Consider the following 18,090-nt stretch of genomic DNA (forward strand, 5'->3'; position numbering starts at 1 on the left):
ATTTGCAAAGAGTCAAATACACATTCACAAAAGACAAGTGGCATCTGTTCCCTTTTTTAGCATCTATTTTTATTACCGTCTGGCAGGCAACAAAAACGTCACGACAGGTTTCCTTGTGCTTTGCGCCCAGTTGCATTTAAATGACCCTGAAGGACAAACTGTAACTACAACTTCAGTTCCCAACATAAAACATTTGTTATATTAAAAATATTGATCATGGTAAATATGGCCACTTACAGAGTAATTGAAACACAGAATAAGTGCAGATCTCAAAAAGGGGACCCAAATTAAAAAAAAAAAAAAAAAACATGAAAACTACACATACCGGTAAGTATTGTGAATACAAGGCAACATTTCAGCTTGTTGTTTTGCTCATACTGTAAAGGAATTCTGCTTCCACTGTGTGGATTTAAGGCACCGTGATTTTGCTAGATGTGCCTATTCAATGCAATTCTTTCACACAGAGGATGACTGATCAAATGTTTGGCCACAGGCGCATTCAACAGGTCGCCTATACCAACAATCATTGCAATATTCAGCCCCACAATATCTACACAAAACTAGAGGGTTTCTCACACATCGCTTCCCACATGAGCAGACCCCCAGTTTTTGGACCTCATGTAATGTCTGGCAATGCTCGAGTCCCCTGCAGGCACCAGAGTGGAAGACCCAGCATGACACACACGTGAAGTCGGGGTTTGGGTGGGCTGGGTCGCAACAGTCATGGAAGGGGATTGGCTGTGGAGATTGGCTTAACTCACGCGATGAACTCACGCCTCCTTCTCTCAGACTTCCTCTATGCAGTGATCCGCTTTCTTTCATATCCTCTCCAGTTGTGTCAGACAATGACAGACTGTGGCCTTTACTTTGGCAACTTTTCAGCAAGGCACAGGTCATGTTGTGGAAGGTGTTGCAAGTGATGCAGTGCTGACCATACAGACGGTCAGACTGCACACAGCTGCAAACACATCTGGCCTCAGATGGCGGTGAAGCCCTGCTCTTGAGAATCCCCATGGCCTGTGCAGTCAGACCGCGTGACTGTGAGTCTGCTCTGTCAAATGCTAACTTTGACTCTTCGTAGGGTTGACCAGCTTGTGTTGTGGCGGCGGAGAGGTGTCCGGTGGTGCCGGATCCCATCGGGGAGGTCTTGGTCAGCTGATAGTTCAGCGTGGAGACACAGACAGGATCTTTAGTCGGAGAGGTGGATAAAGAAAATGGGGATGTGACCCCGTTGCTTTGTGTCTCCATGGCAGGGGGCAATGTGCTGTTGAGAGTCACCCAGGACAAAGACTGGGGACTGTCAGTGTCCTTAATGGCCACCTCCTTCTCACTGTTCCCTTCTGTGTACAGATCCAGGTCCAGCTCTCCATTCATCCCAGAGAGCTCCAGGGGGCTCTCCTTCAGCGCGCTGGTGCAGTCCAGGGCCGTCCAGGTGCTCTCCAGGGCCACCTGTGCACATGTCTGGACAGTGAGCTCTACAGACCATAAACATAAAATGCTGCCGTATTGCTGTCGTATTGCACATCACATGCCCTGATGTGGCATGTGATGTGATGTGATGTGTAAAATTTTATTTCTGTTTTTTTTTTAAAGGACTGAACCACCTTCTCCTTTGCTCTAAACTTTACATTGCACCCATTGCACAATGGCATCAAAAGTGAGGGTGGTTGTGCAAGTTTGCAAGGCGAGCCCAAGCGAAATGAAAAACATTTTACAACTGCACCAGGCAAGAGTTTTTGTAAAAATATGACTATTTATTTGAAAATCAATACAAATTTATTCTTTAGTTGAAATATCAAGATTTTATAGGCGCAAATCACAAAGCGAGTCATAAAAAGACACCAATGTGCCCTCACTGAAATTCTGCTGCATGGTTGCTTGATGTAATTTCTAGATATTTTGGAGGGGTTTCATTAAGTTTCAGTGGTTACTGGAGACGCAAACATACAAAGTTAAGAATCACAACTTTAATCTCACTGTAATTTAACCTTCTGAAACCAAGGACTTTGTGGGCAGGCTTTAATTTTGGAAGGTTTTATTTCACATTCTTTAACTAAATTTACTTTATTTCTTTTTTCTGTTTTTAGTAAATTTCTGTAAAATATTTTTGTAAACTTATGGTCATTTTATTATTTTTTATGAATAATTTATGGTAATTCTCTAATTAAAAGAATAATAAATATAGATTTCTAGTAAATATTTTAATTTTCTTGTATTTTTCACCCAGTACTTTGCAAATTTTTGATTTCTTTTAATAGATTCTTGCTTATTTTTTGGTCATTTCTTGCTGATTTGCTCATCTGTTTGCCCACATTTCTGAAAGAAGTCAAGCGAATTTGCTCCGGTTTCAAAGGGCTAATTAACTAGAAATTATTAAAAAAAAATACGAGAGTATGTAGCAAAACTATTATCTCCCCATGTCCAGTATAGACAGTTATATAAAGTCAACAACACAAATCTTCCTGTATGAGTCACTGGGACAAAATCATACAGTGGTCAGTGGCTGAATGTATTTCTACTTGAGGGTCTGTGACATAAAGCCTTGGAAAAGCCCGGCTTCACTTGAGATAAAAATGGAAATTCTGCTGCGACTGGTCGATTCATTAAGAAGACTGACAGGACTCACCTGTAGACTGCATCCTCTCTGCCGCTCCCTCACCAGACTCAGCTCCCACTCGGCCTCACCGGCGTGCTTCCCCAAGGCGGACAACAGGAGGCGACACTCGCAGCGCGCCAGGAAGAAAGCGCAAGACAAGTGGAGGAGATTGCCTGGGGAGGCAGAACTCGCACCAGGCGACTGGCGACGAAGCTGCTCGTGCCTTCCTGAGCAGGGCTGGTAACCCAGCAGGCCGAACACTTTGAGAATCTGCGGCATGGGCAGCACTGGCTTGATATAGTGGGTGAACATACCAGAGTACATCTGGGAGGAGAGAGAGGGAACAGAAACAAAGCACAGGAAAAAGAGAAGGAGCATGTAAGATTAATCATTTTTTTAAATTACTGAACAGGATTTAAAGCAATGATATTGGTATCATATGAAACTAAACGACCTAAGGAATTTCTTGGTAACGAGCATGTCATGCTAGGTTGTTGGCAAGGGGGCTAAATATCGTTCCAAAGTTAGGCTACATTTGGCAAGGGAAAAACTGGCATGGCCAATTTCAGCGGCGACCTCTGACCTCCAGATGTGTGAATGAAAATGGGTTCTCTGGCAGCCATGGCTCTCCCCTTTGCAGACATGCCCACCTTCTGCTAATCCCATGCAGTTTGGGCCACAAACCCTGCAGTCCACATGTGTTCTTGTGGCCTGTTGTTTAAATTGGTGTGTTTGTGCAGACTGGGCCTAAACAGTTTTGGAGTTGCATAACTTGGGTTTAAGAGATAAACCTATTATTATATAATTTAAAAGATAAACTTATTGTCCCAGCCCTAATAAGTTCAGTACAGTTAGCACAAAGCTGAGAGGAAACGACCAATCGCACTGAAAAAGAGCTGGAACATGACGGCTGCCTTTTTCCAAAGCCCTTTAGCTCCAGAGGCAATCTTCTTCCATAATATAAAGAGTTTTGAGGCTGTGAATCACAATCTTTTCAGCCATAACACTTTTTTGTGATACACCTTGTTGGACACATGTACAGTTGTTTCACAATCTAATGGCTCATGGTATATGCCTTCACTGTCTAAGACAAATAATCAAATTCTTTGTGTGAAAAATGAAGGGAAAGATACTTGTTGAGCCCAATGTTTCAACTCCTTGCAACTCAACAGTCTAGGTGGTGCATGCAACTGGCCAACCTTCACTACTTTGTACTCCTCCCTCCAGGGACCGAGGTACAGATTGAGTGCTGCTTGCTCCAGGACTTCGAAGGCTTTCGCCAGCCCCTGCAGCCCACCCCGGGCCTTGGCTCGTCCACCTATGGCTGCTGTTGCCATCAGCGACTCCTCCATCACCTGCAGCGGATCCAGGCCCAGACAGTGTGTCTCCTGTGCGTCTCCATCCTTCAGCAGCCTTTCCACCTGCTTGCACAGCTCCTCGTCCTTACACACCAGGCTGGAGCCTCCTCCAACGATCCGCTGCTCCAAACTGGCATCGTAACCGTTCACAAGCTCCCTGGCTCTCTGCCCCAGGACACTCATCTCTGTCGTTCAGCTGTGGGACACAAAACAGGTAGCTGAGAACAGATACTGCAATGTAGGTGACAGCCAACACTCCCCTTTACTTTAACACGGGGCGAAAATGAGATGCAACCAGGTTTTTTTCTCATAGAGGTCACATACTTCTTTGTGTGAGGAGGGAAGAGAATCTAGTTTGACAGATTTATGCCACGTTGCACTGATTTATATGACAGTAATCTGTTATTGGGATATGGTGCTGGTTGTGAAGCATCGCTAGATAAAGAAATTATTACATTCACGTTGTACAAATCCTGGCCGCTTCTCGACAGAAGCAGCTGTCCTTGGTGCGAAAACCACAACTGAAAACAAACTTTTCTAGGTTTCCGACCGAAAGTGAAACCGAAGCAGAAAAAAGTTAGCAAAATAAGCTACTTTGGTGATGTTAGCACGCAAGCTACCGTATAACCACGTATACCAACACTGATCAATTAGTCCTACATTAATGGTGTCAAGAAAAAAAGGAAGAATGTAATGTTATATGTCGACTCATTGACTTAATGTCAGTATCAGCAAAACAACGTCGGTAGAAATGGCACTTCACGTTAGCATTAGCAGCCACCGAACTGGCAGCTAGCAGTAGATTCCGGTTTCTGTGTTTGGAAACCCCCACGGCGAAATTTCACAACAAAAAAATATGGTGATATTGCCTTTAATCAAAGTACATGACAAATAATTTATAACTCACTGGCTATAAAATATCGAGAGGACCCACTGTGTCGTTCAGCTCACCACGCAGCAAAAACACAACTTGTGGAGCCGCGTCTCCGCCCAGCGAGCTGTGTTTCTGGAACAGGAAAAACTGGGGGACTGACGGTCATTTAACAGTCGACCACATTTTAAACGTGGAAAATGTACAAAAGTATGAACTGTACGGTGTTTTGAATCGACGCCGAACTGAAAAGGAGCTCGTACGTGTTTAGAAATTTTATTGGACCGTACTGGGAAAGGTACACTGTTCCAGGTAAACACGTTTTCCACTAAAGAGACGTTTTCTTTATAGGAGTTTGGCAGAGCGGAGCGCTACAGGCTAAGCTCGCGTTAGCAGCCTCGCTGAAACTACAACTCGTGTCCGGTGGATCCAAGTCAAAGCCCAGCCGGACACACGAGAAGCACACACGCTCACCTGGCACCTACTCAGACACCTGCTCCTCAACTCCCTTCGCCATTTCCAGTCACCCCCCGCCTCACACCGACAGCTCCGGGCACGCGCTGAAGCCCAGCCAAAGTTCACAAAAAAGTAAACATTGTCACGTGGCACGCATTGCCTCGACGTCACACGGGCGCGCTTGGCTCGTGTCACAGCGCGCACCGCAGGGGAGGGGTCTTTACGAGTGGAGGTGAGTCGAGCTAATCTGTCAGAAAGTAGACAGTGTGATGTGTTTTGCAAAGTTGTTTGGTGTAGATGCCAATTTAGCGTCTGTCTGTCTGAACTTCACTGTGTTCACAGTCTGTAAAGGTTTTCATCCACCAGGTGGCGGCATGTCATCCTGTCCACCACCTCAGCCCCACCGCCTTTCTTTTTCTTTCTTTCTTTCTTTCTTTCTTTCTTTCTTTCTTTTTAAAAATATTTCATTTAAAATTTACAGTGGGAGAAATTACATACATAGAAAATGTTACTGTCTAATGGTTTGTTTCATAGATAGATACATATATGTACTTTATTGATCCCAAATATGGAAACAGTCTTGTTGATGGTATTAAAGACATAAAAAAAAGACCTTCTCTATGCGGACACACACACACACACGCACGCACGCACGCACGCGCACGCACACGCACACGCACTGTCTGGCTGCTGTGTTACTACCTACGGGGCGGGGCTCCGGTGACAGCGGTCAAAGGGCGGACCGTGGCCCCTGAGTTTGGTTTAAAGCTCCCCGCTGGGGAAGATGCCCCGCACCAGAGAGCAGCTCCGTCTCACACAGCCTCATCTCCCGGCAGCCCTGCGGAGCCACAGCCAGCATGGCAAACTCGGACAGAGTTGTGTTAGCCCTGGGAGGAGCGGGCACGGTGGGCTCCGGGGTGGTCAAGGCGCTGCTGGACAAAGGTAAGCGGCCCGGGGGCCACATGCTGGCCCCCTGCTCCCACACCTCCTCTGGCACGGAGGATGCGCCTGAGCTGCATTCAGGGCATTTGTCCTCAGTAGCTCTGTGATTCAGAGGCAGGTGTTGCATTTATATTGTTCTGACATTAAAATGAACTGGGAGAGAAGTGATGATGATGGTTCTGTCTTGATTTTGCGCATGGGGAATGTGCAGATTGCAGATTTGCAGACAGGTTCCGTCAGCCTGTCTTCCCGTCAGCTCCGTGCGTCCCGGCATCTGTCGTCTATCCTGAGGATCATCGGATCGAGATCGTTTAGGGTTTATAGCCTCTGTACCTTAACATGTCGCCCACCTGAAGTCCTCTGCCGTGTGATAGAAATGAAAGTGATGTTCAGCCAGATGTTCCCGGTTGATAGAAACATTATTAGCTCTCCCTTCCCAAAAGCGCATGTGTGCCATTTAATTTTTATTTAATTTCAAAATGAGATTTGATGCTTCTCTGACAGAAATGAAATCAACGCTCATTATAAAACTTACAGTGAAACACCTTGCGTTTTATTGAATTTATTTTTATTTTTATTATTATTATTTTTTAAAGTATGTCCTGTGTTTATAGTAACTTGCTATGGTTCAAATGTATACACAGCACTTGAGAAATGTACATTTCTTCTTCTTTTTTTTTTTTTTTTATTTATTTATTTTTTTTTTTTTGGCTCTGTGCTCGTCTGTGTGTCTGCTCTAGATTGTGGTGCAGGTTCCTGTGCTGAGGTTAGACTCTGTTGTGCTGGAAGGGCTCACTCTGAGTTTGTCCAGAGGAGCCTGTGCAGCAGACAGTGGGTGATGCTGTGATGACACTGCAGAGGTTTTATGTTTTTATTGCATGTATTTGAACTCAGCACAAAGTCACCATCTGCTGTTCAGGCCAGTTTATCTGCCCAGTGACCCTGATAAACAGATTGGGTCTATACAGGCCTGTTAGAGATTGTGTATTTTCATGTGAGAGAGATTACAGCTATCCGTGTGAAAAGCCCTGTTTTTGTCTGTCTGTGCTATAGATTAATGTCTGTCATCTGTATTGTGTGTGTGTGTGTGTGTGTGTGTGTGTTTGTGTGTTTGTGTGTGTGAAGGTTTCAAGGTAGCAGTGATCTCCAGGGACAACAGCCGCCTGGAGAGACTCCGATCATTTGTGTCTGCCAACACAAAGGACAACCTCACCACCATAGTTGGGAATGTTGGTAAGGGCATCCATCAATTTGACCTGTCTGCCCCTCTGTTTGGTAGTAGAGGGGTTAGTCAGTTAGTTAGTTAGTAGTTTAATTTGTTACATCCTGTGAGGAGAAGTGGCTATAACCGACAGCAAAATGTAAGCACCGTCACTGCCACTTACATACCCCTCCTCCACCTCCTCCTCATCCTCCTCCTCCTCCTCCGCATCCTCCTCCTCCTTCTCTTCCTCCTCTTCCTCCTCCTCCCTCTCCTCCGTGCTCAGGTTCAGAGGAAGGAGCGGAGGAGGCTAAGCGGGCCTTGCTGAAGGCGGTGGGGAAGGTGACGGATATCGTCTCCTCTCTGGGCTTCAGCTGGTGGCAGGGAGGACCTCCACACACCCAGTCTCTCAAAGAGCTGCACTGGGTGAGCGCACACACACACACACACACACACACACACACACACACACACACACACACACACACACACACTCATTTGTCCTGTATTTTTCCTGATTTAATCAATGAAACACTTTGTTACTATAAGAAGTCCATAACCTGAACCGCCCTATTGATCAGATTCCACTCAAGTATGCAAACATATATATTATTAATAATGATAGCTGCAGCTGCAGTGGTATTAGTAAAAGTAGTAGTAAATGAATGAATTATTATTTCTTTGTCTTGCCCTGGCTTTTGACACTGTTTAAATTGTTTAAATATTATATTGTGGGGCGCCCCAGTTAAGAGCACATACCATGTGCCAGGGCACAGTCCCAATAACAGCGACTGGGGTTCGAATCCGACCTCAGGTCCCTTGCTGCATGTCATCCCCTCTCTCTCCACTACCTTTCCTGTCTATCTTCACCGTGACTGTCAAATAAAGCAGAAATGCCCAAAAAAAAAAAACTCATTCTCAGTTTCATTTAGTTTGCAGCATAGTAATAGCAGTATAGAGGTTATGTAATTATAGTGTGGAGAGTTTTAGTGTCCCATGATGGTCAAAATGCTCTTTCAGTGATTTTTCCACCCTGAAAAGAATACAACCCCAGAGGAAACACTCAATACTTGAGATCTTGAATAGTGTAATAAAATATTTACTACCGGCAGCTTTAGTCCCAAAGTATCAGAGTCTCCCCCGAAAAACCTTTGAGTGGTTGTGTTTTCGTTCTGCAGGCTGTCGGGACAGATGTGTGTTGCTGTCTAGCCCCTTGCCTTACTCTTCCTTATAAATCATTTGTTTGTTTTTGGTTTTTTTTTCGAATGTCCTCACACCCCAACTCTCCAGGTAATTGAGACGTTACTATTCAGCACATTTGTGTCATGGAAGGCCTTCTTCCCCCTGGTGAGGGACAACGCCGACTGCACCTATACCTTCATCACAGGTACGTCTGTCAGCCAGTCCTGCTCAACCCAACAGCAGCACACCTGTGGACCTGTGTGTGTGTGTGTGTGTGTGTGTGTGTGTGTGTGAGAAGCAGGCCTGATTTTTCCCATGAGGACAGAAACCAGCTTATTATTCTGTGTGCATTGCTATAGCTTGTACAAGACTTTAAAGTATGACTTAAAATTACAATTATTTGTTAAAGTACAATCAGATTGTTTCTTCCTGATGGTACCTGCCGGATCTACTTTCCAACTGAAATAGGAAAATAACAAGAAAAGAGCTGTTTAATTTTCTCAAAAAACGGGTACCAGGACTTGATGGTTTTTATATTGGCAAAATCTGCTTTGTCCGCATTTGTATGTGTGTGTCATTTGGAGAGCTGTTTTACAGGGTTATGGAGGTGAATGTAGAGATAGACACTACAGGGGAACACAGCGCATGTGGACCACCATGTGGACTCATAACACACCCAGGGAACCAGACAACCCAACACTACACCAAATTTTGAATGCAGGAGCCCCTCTGGGCCTGCTGGGGGCACTAGAGGGAAGGCCACAGGGTCACCAAAGTTGCCGGATTTCAACCTCTAGCCACCGTGAATGTGGTCACCAAATTTCACCTGCTGCTCAGTGCGGCAAAGATGAAGAGGGGTGTGTTTCTGCCAACCAGGGGATGCCATCCGCCAGATTTCCCATGAGCTATTTTAGTCATAAATAGTCTGGTCTCCTTAGTCTTTTTTTTTTTTTTTCACCCAAAAAAAGCTTTGCATGACTCTTTGTTGCATTAGATTCCCAACACAGACCATTCGTACGGTGGATTGTGCTGTTAAATCTTAAACTATTTGTGCCATCTATGCTGTTAGTCTTAGTTAAAAGCTATTCTCTGGAGAAGCACAGAGTGATATCTGCAGGTGTGTAATGGTGTGATTTTGAACTGCGTGCTGCTGTGTGCCTCAGGAGGAGCAGGGGAGAAGCTGCTGATGCCTGGGACAGGCTTCCTGACAGTGGGAGCTGCCAGCACCCTGGCCTTCTGCCAGGTGCTGCGAGAGGAGTACCCCGAGGTGGCCTGCAAGCTCAACCAGGTGAGGCTTTTACTGAACAAAGCTCCTCGTTTCACATGGGATGTCCACATCTATCTTCAATTGTAGGGGGACGCCCTAAAGGCTTAATTTAGTAAAATAATACACCTACATGGGAACGAAGAAAAGCAAATAAGTGTGTATTTAAAATGCAAACTGAAATAACTTTTTGTGGAAATCTAGTTGTGTGACATCTTTTTCCTTGGATGTTCTGTTGATGAAGTGTTTCTGTTCTGCAGTGGCGGCTGTCACTGGTTATAGCATCTACTCCGTTTTTTTTCTGTTTATTCTAAATAGACCAGAAAGATGTAACGCACCACTTTTTGAGCACTAAATTACTTTTCCCAGGAAAGAGCTGAAACACACCCGAGTGTTTAGACCAGCGCAAATGTGAAAGCTCTCATAAACAAGATACAGACTGAATTTCTGTTCTATTAAATCAGACGTTTGTATGTTATGTCTACATAATTACTTTAATCTTTTCCATGATGGTGACCATGATCCGAGAAAGAATCTGAGGAGCTCCAGAAATAAACGGTTAATGTCTCGACTCTTGAAAACAGTCCGCAGCAGGAATTCTTCAGAAACAGAACCGCACTGTGTTTGGTTCTCTGAGCAATTACTTGTGTCACGGGATGCTGCATTTTCTGGCCAAAGAGGTCAGATTCTTACTGTGGCAATTGAAGTACCGTAGACGGACCAATAAAGAGCCATTTTCCTTCTTTCTCTCTCTCTCTACCCCATCCATCCATCCATCCATCCTTCATGCGCTTCTTCTATACCATCTCTTCCTTTGGGTACTTGTATCCCTTTGCCCCCAATTCTTCACTTCTTCCTCCACTCTTTCACTTGCACACTCTCCGCCCCTCTCCTCCCCTGTTGCTCATCCCTGACAGGTGAAGATCGATACAGGCGTGGCCCCTCCGGAGCGCTTGGCCCCCGGGTATCTGAACCACCTGGAGCTGGGCGAAGCCGTCGCCACGTTGGTGGAGAGACGAAACACCTCCCACACCGTCTTCACCGTCAACTGCCCCACGGACTTAAAGACTGTCATTCTGGACAGGAACCTTTAGACCTGGAGAGGCTTCCTCCGGCTCTACTTGTTGCCACGTGGATGCTTGTGTCCTTCTACTGCTCTTCCTCCGGCTGAACTCCCCGCAAACAGAAGCACAGTGTGTTTGGTTCAGGCGTTTTCCTCAACCCCCGTCTATGCACACCTTTACCTTACCACCCTGATGCTTCAAGTAATATATTCTCCCTGTCTGTTCCCGGATTGTTAGCAACTGTTTTTCTGTGCATGTGCTGTTGTGTTACGCCTGTAAGAAAGATAATCCCAGAATTTGCAGTAGTCACCTTTTCATTGTTGCCAGCTTCTCTACAGTGCTTCTTATTATCACATAGCTCTCCATATCTCAATAGAAGACACAAATACCCCTGATATTGCATTGGACGTAGGTCAAGAGTGGATCTCTTGGGGCCAAACTGTCGGACAGGGGAGCTGAGGATGGATGGCACAGGGGAGGAGGATTTTGTGATTAGGTGTAGCCAAGGTAGCTTTAATCCCCCTCCTCTCCTGCCTGTATAGACAACACTGAAAATAGACAGAGGAATGAGAGGGAGAGAGAATGAGAGAGACAGAGAGAGAGAGAGATAAATGTGTATAGCCACTGGTTTCAGGTTCATTTTAAAAGTTGGGCAAAGCTCTGGGTTCGGAGGGTTTGGTTTTAGTTGTTCTGACTGTATGTCTGTTGTGTGCCTACAGTCCTGAGGATACAGTTGATCTCTTCACATAAAGGCTGTTAGGACAGCTTTACTGGAGAGTGTACCGAAAACGATACCTCTGCTTTTGGGGACTTTAAATGTCGGAGAACTTGAGCTGGGGGTAAAAGCAACACTTTTGATTTAATATCACCACCTGTATCCAAAAAAAATGGATCAAACAGGTGAGAAGCTCACTGGCTTCAGCTTAAGGGACAGGTCACAAATTTTTTTTTTTTTTTTTTTTGTTCCATTAATTTCAATTCAAACGCATGCAAGGACGAAGAAAAACTATTTGTCTGCGGAAGGATTTCATCTCCCCGCTCCGACCAAAAGTTAAGCCTCGGTGAACCTTGGCCTGCGAATTCGCACGCTTGACCAGTGCGCTGAACAAATATTTTTCAGATAAATCAAATGTAATGTGACCTTCCCCTTAAGGCTCATTTATGCTCAAATGAAAATAAATACATCTCTTTGAAACAATGTCACCATCACTGCCCGTATACTTTCACGCGTCCTTTCTGTTTGCATACATGCGACGGTGCAGGAGCGAAAAGGCAAAAGTGGAGGCCGCTCTGTAGACGGCGTTGATCTGTAAACACACCAGCACAGGAGAACGCATGATGCTTTTCCTCTAATATTCATACATTTTTTAAATTTCTTCTTTGAGCCTCACTCATAGACGGATCTTGTTTGAACTATTGGCTACACGGCCCCACAATGTGTAAGCTTTCTGAAAATGTGCACAAATCCTCTTGAGATGAATGCAGAGTGTGGACAGAAGGCTCCGTTTAACGTTGAGCATAAATGAGCCTTTTGGCCGAACGTCACATTTTGCAACATGTGGCCACAGAAAAAGCTCCTGGTGTGGCTTCTCTCTCTCTGCAGAGCTTTGGGAAGGTGAAACTCTAAAGCTTCAGTATGGACCTTGTTGAAGTGCTGTAAGAACACCAATAAAAGAACAGGATGTATTCTGCGTTCTCAGTTGTTGTCTGTGACTGTGTGTGTTCATGCCTAAATACCTCTGTTGGATTGAAATCGGGTTGTGGAATGGAAATGGAAAGAAACTGTAAGAAAAGAAAGAGCAGTGAAGGTAAATGTCAAAAAATCCAATGAACATTAAGATCTTTTTTTTTATTATTATTGTTTTGTTTTTTCTTGTTGCGTTTGCCCTGCAGAGGCTTCACACTTGGTGAACCAAGGCGGAGTGCAGGGCGAGCAAAATTTGCATATCGCAGCTTTAATTATCTCGGTGACGGGACGCAGCAAAGCAGAAGAACCATAACCGAGAATAGAACAAGAGATCTCAGTGACCTTTTTCAGCCGCACTGCACTCCTAAAGGGGTGTGTGTGTGTGTGTGTGTGTGTGTGTGAGGAAAAGGGGGGGGCGGGGGGCCGCTCTTAGCACATTCACATCCCCTTAGCGTGACTCTCTGTCCCGTTCACAGGCACAAACAACGACCCCCTATAGGCCCCTTTATGTCCCAGCCCTGCTTTGTGGGGCACCACGTCCCTTAGATAAACTAAACGGGGGTCGGGATGCTGCAGCAGGCAGGGGCGGGCATCAGAGGGGGCTTTGTTGTCCTTGTTTACCGTCCTGTCAATGCATACATGCTTTCGCAACAAGAATGTAAATGTGTCATGCCAATAAAGACGCCCATATTGAGGATTGGGGCTGTGCTTGGTAACTGGTGGTGGTGGTGGTGGGGCGGTGGTGGTGGGGGGGGTTTCGGCTGGGACGGGGTGACCAGGGGGTGGACTGGTGGGGGACTTGGCTGACAACAACTTGTAGTAGTAGTGGAGGGAGTTAGAGGTGGTCGGCTAGAGTTTTTTTGTTTCGACCTTGACGGCTGACAGCTCAATTAGGCCAAATTATAATTGAACAGCGGGGGAGGATCCACTGGACCTCTCGCTCTTCATCTCCGCCTCTCTTTATCCCTCGTTTCTCCGCTCCCTGTTTCTCTGCGCCTCACACGCTCAAACACACTCGTACAAACGGCCGGGTTCGCCCTCGGACGACGTCTCATCTCATTCTAATAGGAAAAGAAAACGTGCTTTTGTCTGAGAGGGGACGAGGGGCGACGGTCCCTCCGAACCTGGCTCATCAGATCGAAGATCAATCAGGATGGAAATGTGGGTGACCAGATGAAGCGAGAGGGGGAGAGGGAGAGAGGGAGAGAGGGAAGGAAACGTTTGCTTTGATGTAGGAGGAGCAGCAGGAGAAAGATGGAAGAGGATGAGCATGTTAGTAAAAAGAGAAAAGGGATCTTTAATTTTTTTTTTTACACTCAGAAGACCCAGAAGAGGGTTAATCTGCCAAGCTGGGACCCAGGCGAAAGAAAACCTACAGCAATTTATACCAGAGTATAGGAAGAAAAAAGAAGTACATGATAAGGATGATCACGGCCTCTTATAGACAAAGAGACAAAGAGAGAAATGTCATGTTCATGCCCTCGTCACATTTATGATGTGTTTCAGAAGTGTTATGAGTTCTGGCCGAGATGTGCCCGCCGGGTTAAGATTAAGATTATGGTTGGGCAACGCCTTATGGGCAACAAACACATTTTGGTAACACTTTACAATAAGAGTACAACAATTAACATTAGTTAATGCCGTAATAAACATTAAGTAACAGGTAATAAACATTAAGTAACAGTTAACTAACCGTTAACTAATGTGTCTAAGAATCATGTACTAATGCTGTTCATGCTAAGGTATTAATTTATATGTTATTTAAGGGTTAATGTAGATATTATTAACATTAGTAAATGCCATAATAATCATTAACTAACAGTTAATTAACCATCACGGCATTAACTAATGTTAACTAATGTTAATTGTTGTACTCTTATTGTAAAGTGTTACGCACATTTTATAACCATTCACAGCTTTTGTGTGCATATCTTGTCCGGTGGAATTCACAATAACATGTTCGGCTGCTCCCACGTCTGAGTTTGAAAAGTTTTATGAGCAGTTTAAAAGATTATGTAAATACAAGAAGACAGAAAATTAGAGACTTCTTGTCATTTGCTTGTTAAGCGCATTAAATAAAACTTCAGTCAACAAGCCTGGCGTTTTCAGTGGTTCGCAGAAACCACCGCCGCAGAAAGCAAAGAATTTCAGGACCGTATGTGTTCAGCTTGACTTTTACATTTTCACATTTCAGCTGCGGCTCACTCAGGTTCACATCAAGTTTATGATCATTCACAGAAAACCTGGCGCTGTGGGCCGTCATTTTGAACTGTTGCCAATCCCAGTTTACCTGATTTAACTGCACAACTTGGTAAGGTGTTCATGAGGACGTCCTGTTTGGAAACTAGAACACAGACAACAGTTAAAGCTGAGAGCAGACGAAAGGGGCAAAAGAAATGAGACAAAGCTCCGAGGCGCTCCACATCCTGCAGTTCACATGAACACACAAGCACTCGGAAACATTATCTGTGTCTGTTTATTTTGACAGAGTAATGAATATAGATGGGTTGGGGTGGATTTAAAAAAAAAAAATGCGGTGCACACTGTACATAACAGTGCAACAGCACAGACATGCTGTTCTCAGCAGTGGAGCCCCGCCCTGGTCCTGATGATGATACAACACATCATTGTTCAAACGCTGAGAGGGAGAAGAAGTTAACAGACGGGTGTCAAGTTGCTCCTCTGCTTCTGATTAAAACCTGGAACGGCTGCGAGTCCTCAGAACATGGGAACGAGCGAGAGGGATTAAAATCCTGAACCAGATGGAAAAACAAACCGTGATCTTGGCAGCGTCGCGCTCTGCCTTTCGTGAGAGAGGCGAGCAAAGGGCCTCAGCAAAGAGCCGAGTTGAAGCTGTCAGTTTGTAGAAAACCAACGCGGCTCCCTCAGACTCGCCAGGCAACACCACAACACACAGGCAGAGGGCACCGAGACAGGCCGACTGACAGACGGTAGTTTAGCAGGCCGCAAAGAGTGAAGACTGTGTGTGTGTGTGTGGTCTCTTGTGGGATATCTCCTCTAGAGAGTCATCATCACCAATCACAGCATTGAGGATGATAGAGGACGGGCCCACTGAATGCTGTGTGTGCTCTGTGTGTGTGTTTGGAAACGGCTGATAGAGGCTCATGCGCTCCAGAGGCCGGACTCACATCGCGGGCCAGGTTTGAGGTCAGAGGAGCGTGGAGTCAGGACGCTCCAGTCACGCGATGTTCACCGGGGTGTGTGTCCCACCCAGCTGAGGACAGGAAACACACACATTTTTACAGTAAAACACACTGACAAACACACATGCATGCCAGTGTCACACACACAGTATAACTCAATTATACCGTAATTGGTTCAGAATGTGGTTTAGTTCAGCCGACGAGGGCCAAAATGTGACAGCGGGATCGTAGATCATTTCACCGCAGCTGCTGCTCGTGTTTGGAGGGACTCTGACACGACGGGACAACTAATTCTTCTCAATCAGACCAACCCGGTGTGTTTGTGTTTGTTTGTCAAATCAAGGACATAAGAATGGAAAATCCTCTTCTCCTCCAAGAGAAGACATGTCTCCGGTCGTCTCCACAAGGCTTTATTTTCATGTTTGGGCTTGGCTTTAGAGTTAAAGGTGAAAATTGGCATCAGGTTGAAAGTTGGCATTTGAGTTTTAGTGTTTTAGAGTGACAGTAGACCATTAGTATTAGCTAAAGAAAGACCACTGGCCTTTTAGCAGCAAAAGTATATTATATTAAACATAAAATATCTTTAACTCAGTTTACCTGATGATTTTTGGAATCACTTGAGATGGGTAACCACGTATTCATCCGCTGTGCAGGGATTATTTAGCGGCGCACACCATCACCTGCCACCTTCTGTTCCTGTGGAAACACAGAAAGTAGTGCCCATTAGTTATTTTTGTCATAGTTTGTGTCAGTTTTACCAAGCTCCTTCAGAAAACACAAAATTAGCCACATATTGTCTCAGATTAACTATCATTAATCTTCACAGCTGCTATAGCTTCTCATTTTCTTACATGCAGCTGTGAATTATGATGAGTCATAATTCCAATTCAAGATATCTTCAACCTTATCCTTACTAGCTCAAACTTAATTTGGGATATCTAATAAAAGACAACATAGATAATCTTGAACTGAGGGGAATTAAAGACATCGGGAATAACTCAAATAACTGGAATTATGACTAATCAGAGTCAACATAAATATCCAGATTGTGGATGTCTGCAACACATCTCCAGTCCAGATATTAAACGTTAAAGCGGCTTGCCACGGGACAGCCTGGCTTCGTCGAGCGTGTCCTTCAAACGAGACAGCCCCTCAACTGGGACGCATCTAATGGTGTGTGAGAGTGTGAGCACTGGGAACCAGAGCCAGCGATCGACTGGAAGCACATGGGGTGATTTTGCCATGTGCAGTATGTTCTCAGCGTGTGACACGTCAAATAATCAGTGGGACAAGCTCTCCAAAACCTTATGTATTAGGTAAGATTAGGCTGAAGTTAGGTTGAAGGTTAGGGATGTATTGGTAATTACTGGTGCCAGAATAAATACAGTCTATCACAAAATATTCCATCAGTGTTCTTGTGTGTGTGTGTGTCTAATCATGAGTCAACACAGTCAGGGTGTGTGACTGAACGCCGGCTGCTCAGACCTCCAAACAGGGGCGAGTGACCCCGCTGACTCGGAGCGGACCAAAGGAACCCTGACAGCAGAGATCAGCTGGTTTGGGGGCGACGAGGTAAGTGAACTGGAAACAAGCATAAAGGAGCACACTGTGAGAAAGCAACAGGAGGAGAGGAAGAAAGGACATATTCATGGACAGCGAGGGAAGGAGAGAGCGGGCGAGAGGGGGCTGAAACACCGGGAGGTTCCTCCTGATTCGCAGCGGCACGTTGCCTTTTCCTCACGTTCACCAGCCTCTGTGGCCACATGGCCATCTGCCCGTCACAGGACACACCCCAGACCACGCCCCGACACCCAGGAGAGGAGCAGGAGGAGCAGGCTCAAGTCCTGTTGGGGCGTCCAGGACGTTCTGAGGAGAATGCTGTTTGTCTTTACTTTTGGTGAAGGAGAGCGAGTGAAGGAAAGAAAAAAGTCCAGGATGTGTGCAGCCCCACAGCCGGTCTCTCTCTGGAGATTCTCCATCTTTAAAATGCTGTTGTTGAAATCAGGGCTGGACTGGGAACCCTTTTCAGGCCGGGAATCAGGGGTTGGTGGCGGAGCGGAGTGCGGGGAGTCAGTAAATCTCAGGAGATCCTATGAGATAACGTTCGACCCACGTTGCACTGCACACCGGCGCACCACACCAAAGGCTCGTGATATTATTGGGCCAGCCCCGTGTCTGTGAAGAAAAATAACCAATGGGCCACAGAGCAGCGTGTATCAAGGGCCGGCCCGGTGGTTAATATACAAACTACCACCGGCCCGGTGGTTAATATACAAACTCTTGCAATTTACAATTACTTTATTTC

At 45.5% G+C, this 18,090-nt stretch overlaps 2 protein-coding genes across 3 annotated transcripts; one reads left to right on the forward strand and one right to left on the reverse strand.

Moving 5' to 3' along the window:
- Positions 1 to 50: 50 nt before the first annotated feature.
- Positions 51 to 5,406, reverse strand: spata2l (spermatogenesis associated 2-like). Of its 2 annotated transcripts, none has more exons than XM_030053122.1 (4): positions 5,300 to 5,406; positions 3,796 to 4,150; positions 2,627 to 2,920; positions 51 to 1,449 (listed from the first exon to the last, which is right to left on the reverse strand). In XM_030053122.1, the coding sequence occupies exons 2-4, from the start codon at positions 4,135 to 4,137 to the stop codon at positions 457 to 459; spliced, it is 1,629 nt and encodes a 542-aa protein (XP_029908982.1). In that variant the 5' UTR covers positions 4,138 to 4,150; positions 5,300 to 5,406; the 3' UTR covers positions 51 to 456. The 2 variants fall into 2 exon arrangements, with proteins under 2 accessions (XP_029908982.1, XP_029908983.1); XM_030053123.1 differs by lacking the exon at positions 5,300 to 5,406 and adding an exon at positions 4,862 to 5,222.
- A 654-nt stretch (positions 5,407 to 6,060) lies between these two features.
- On the forward strand, positions 6,061 to 11,822 carry LOC115360299 (uncharacterized). The gene is made up of 6 exons (XM_030053129.1): positions 6,061 to 6,223; positions 7,349 to 7,456; positions 7,711 to 7,850; positions 8,715 to 8,811; positions 9,770 to 9,894; positions 10,788 to 11,822. Exons 1-6 carry the CDS (start codon positions 6,139 to 6,141, stop codon positions 10,962 to 10,964), a joined length of 732 nt encoding a protein of 243 aa, XP_029908989.1. The 5' UTR covers positions 6,061 to 6,138; the 3' UTR covers positions 10,965 to 11,822.
- The last annotated feature ends 6,268 nt before the right edge of the window (positions 11,823 to 18,090 follow it).

Source organism: Myripristis murdjan, chromosome 6 (genome assembly GCF_902150065.1).
Source record: "Myripristis murdjan chromosome 6, fMyrMur1.1, whole genome shotgun sequence".
Classification (NCBI taxonomy): domain Eukaryota; kingdom Metazoa; phylum Chordata; class Actinopteri; order Holocentriformes; family Holocentridae; genus Myripristis; species Myripristis murdjan.

Bases quoted from the DNA above. Each gene is read 5' to 3' on its own strand.
- spata2l (XM_030053122.1), bottom strand. From the start codon at position 4,137: ATGAGTGTCCTGGGGCAGAGAGCCAGGGAGCTTGTGAACGGTTACGAT. The intron at 2,921-3,795 runs GTTGGCCAGTTG...CTCTCCTCCCAG, and splicing joins AGGAGTACAAAGTAGTGAAG to ATGTACTCTGGTATGTTCAC. The intron at 1,450-2,626 runs GTGAGTCCTGTC...ACATGTGCACAG, and splicing joins AGAGAGGATGCAGTCTACAG to GTGGCCCTGGAGAGCACCTG.
- LOC115360299 (XM_030053129.1), top strand. From the start codon at position 6,139: ATGGCAAACTCGGACAGAGTTGTGTTAGCCCTGGGAGGAGCGGGCACG. The intron at 6,224-7,348 runs GTAAGCGGCCCG...GTGTGTGTGAAG, and splicing joins CAAGGCGCTGCTGGACAAAG to GTTTCAAGGTAGCAGTGATC. The intron at 8,812-9,769 runs GTACGTCTGTCA...TGTGTGCCTCAG, and splicing joins CACCTATACCTTCATCACAG to GAGGAGCAGGGGAGAAGCTG.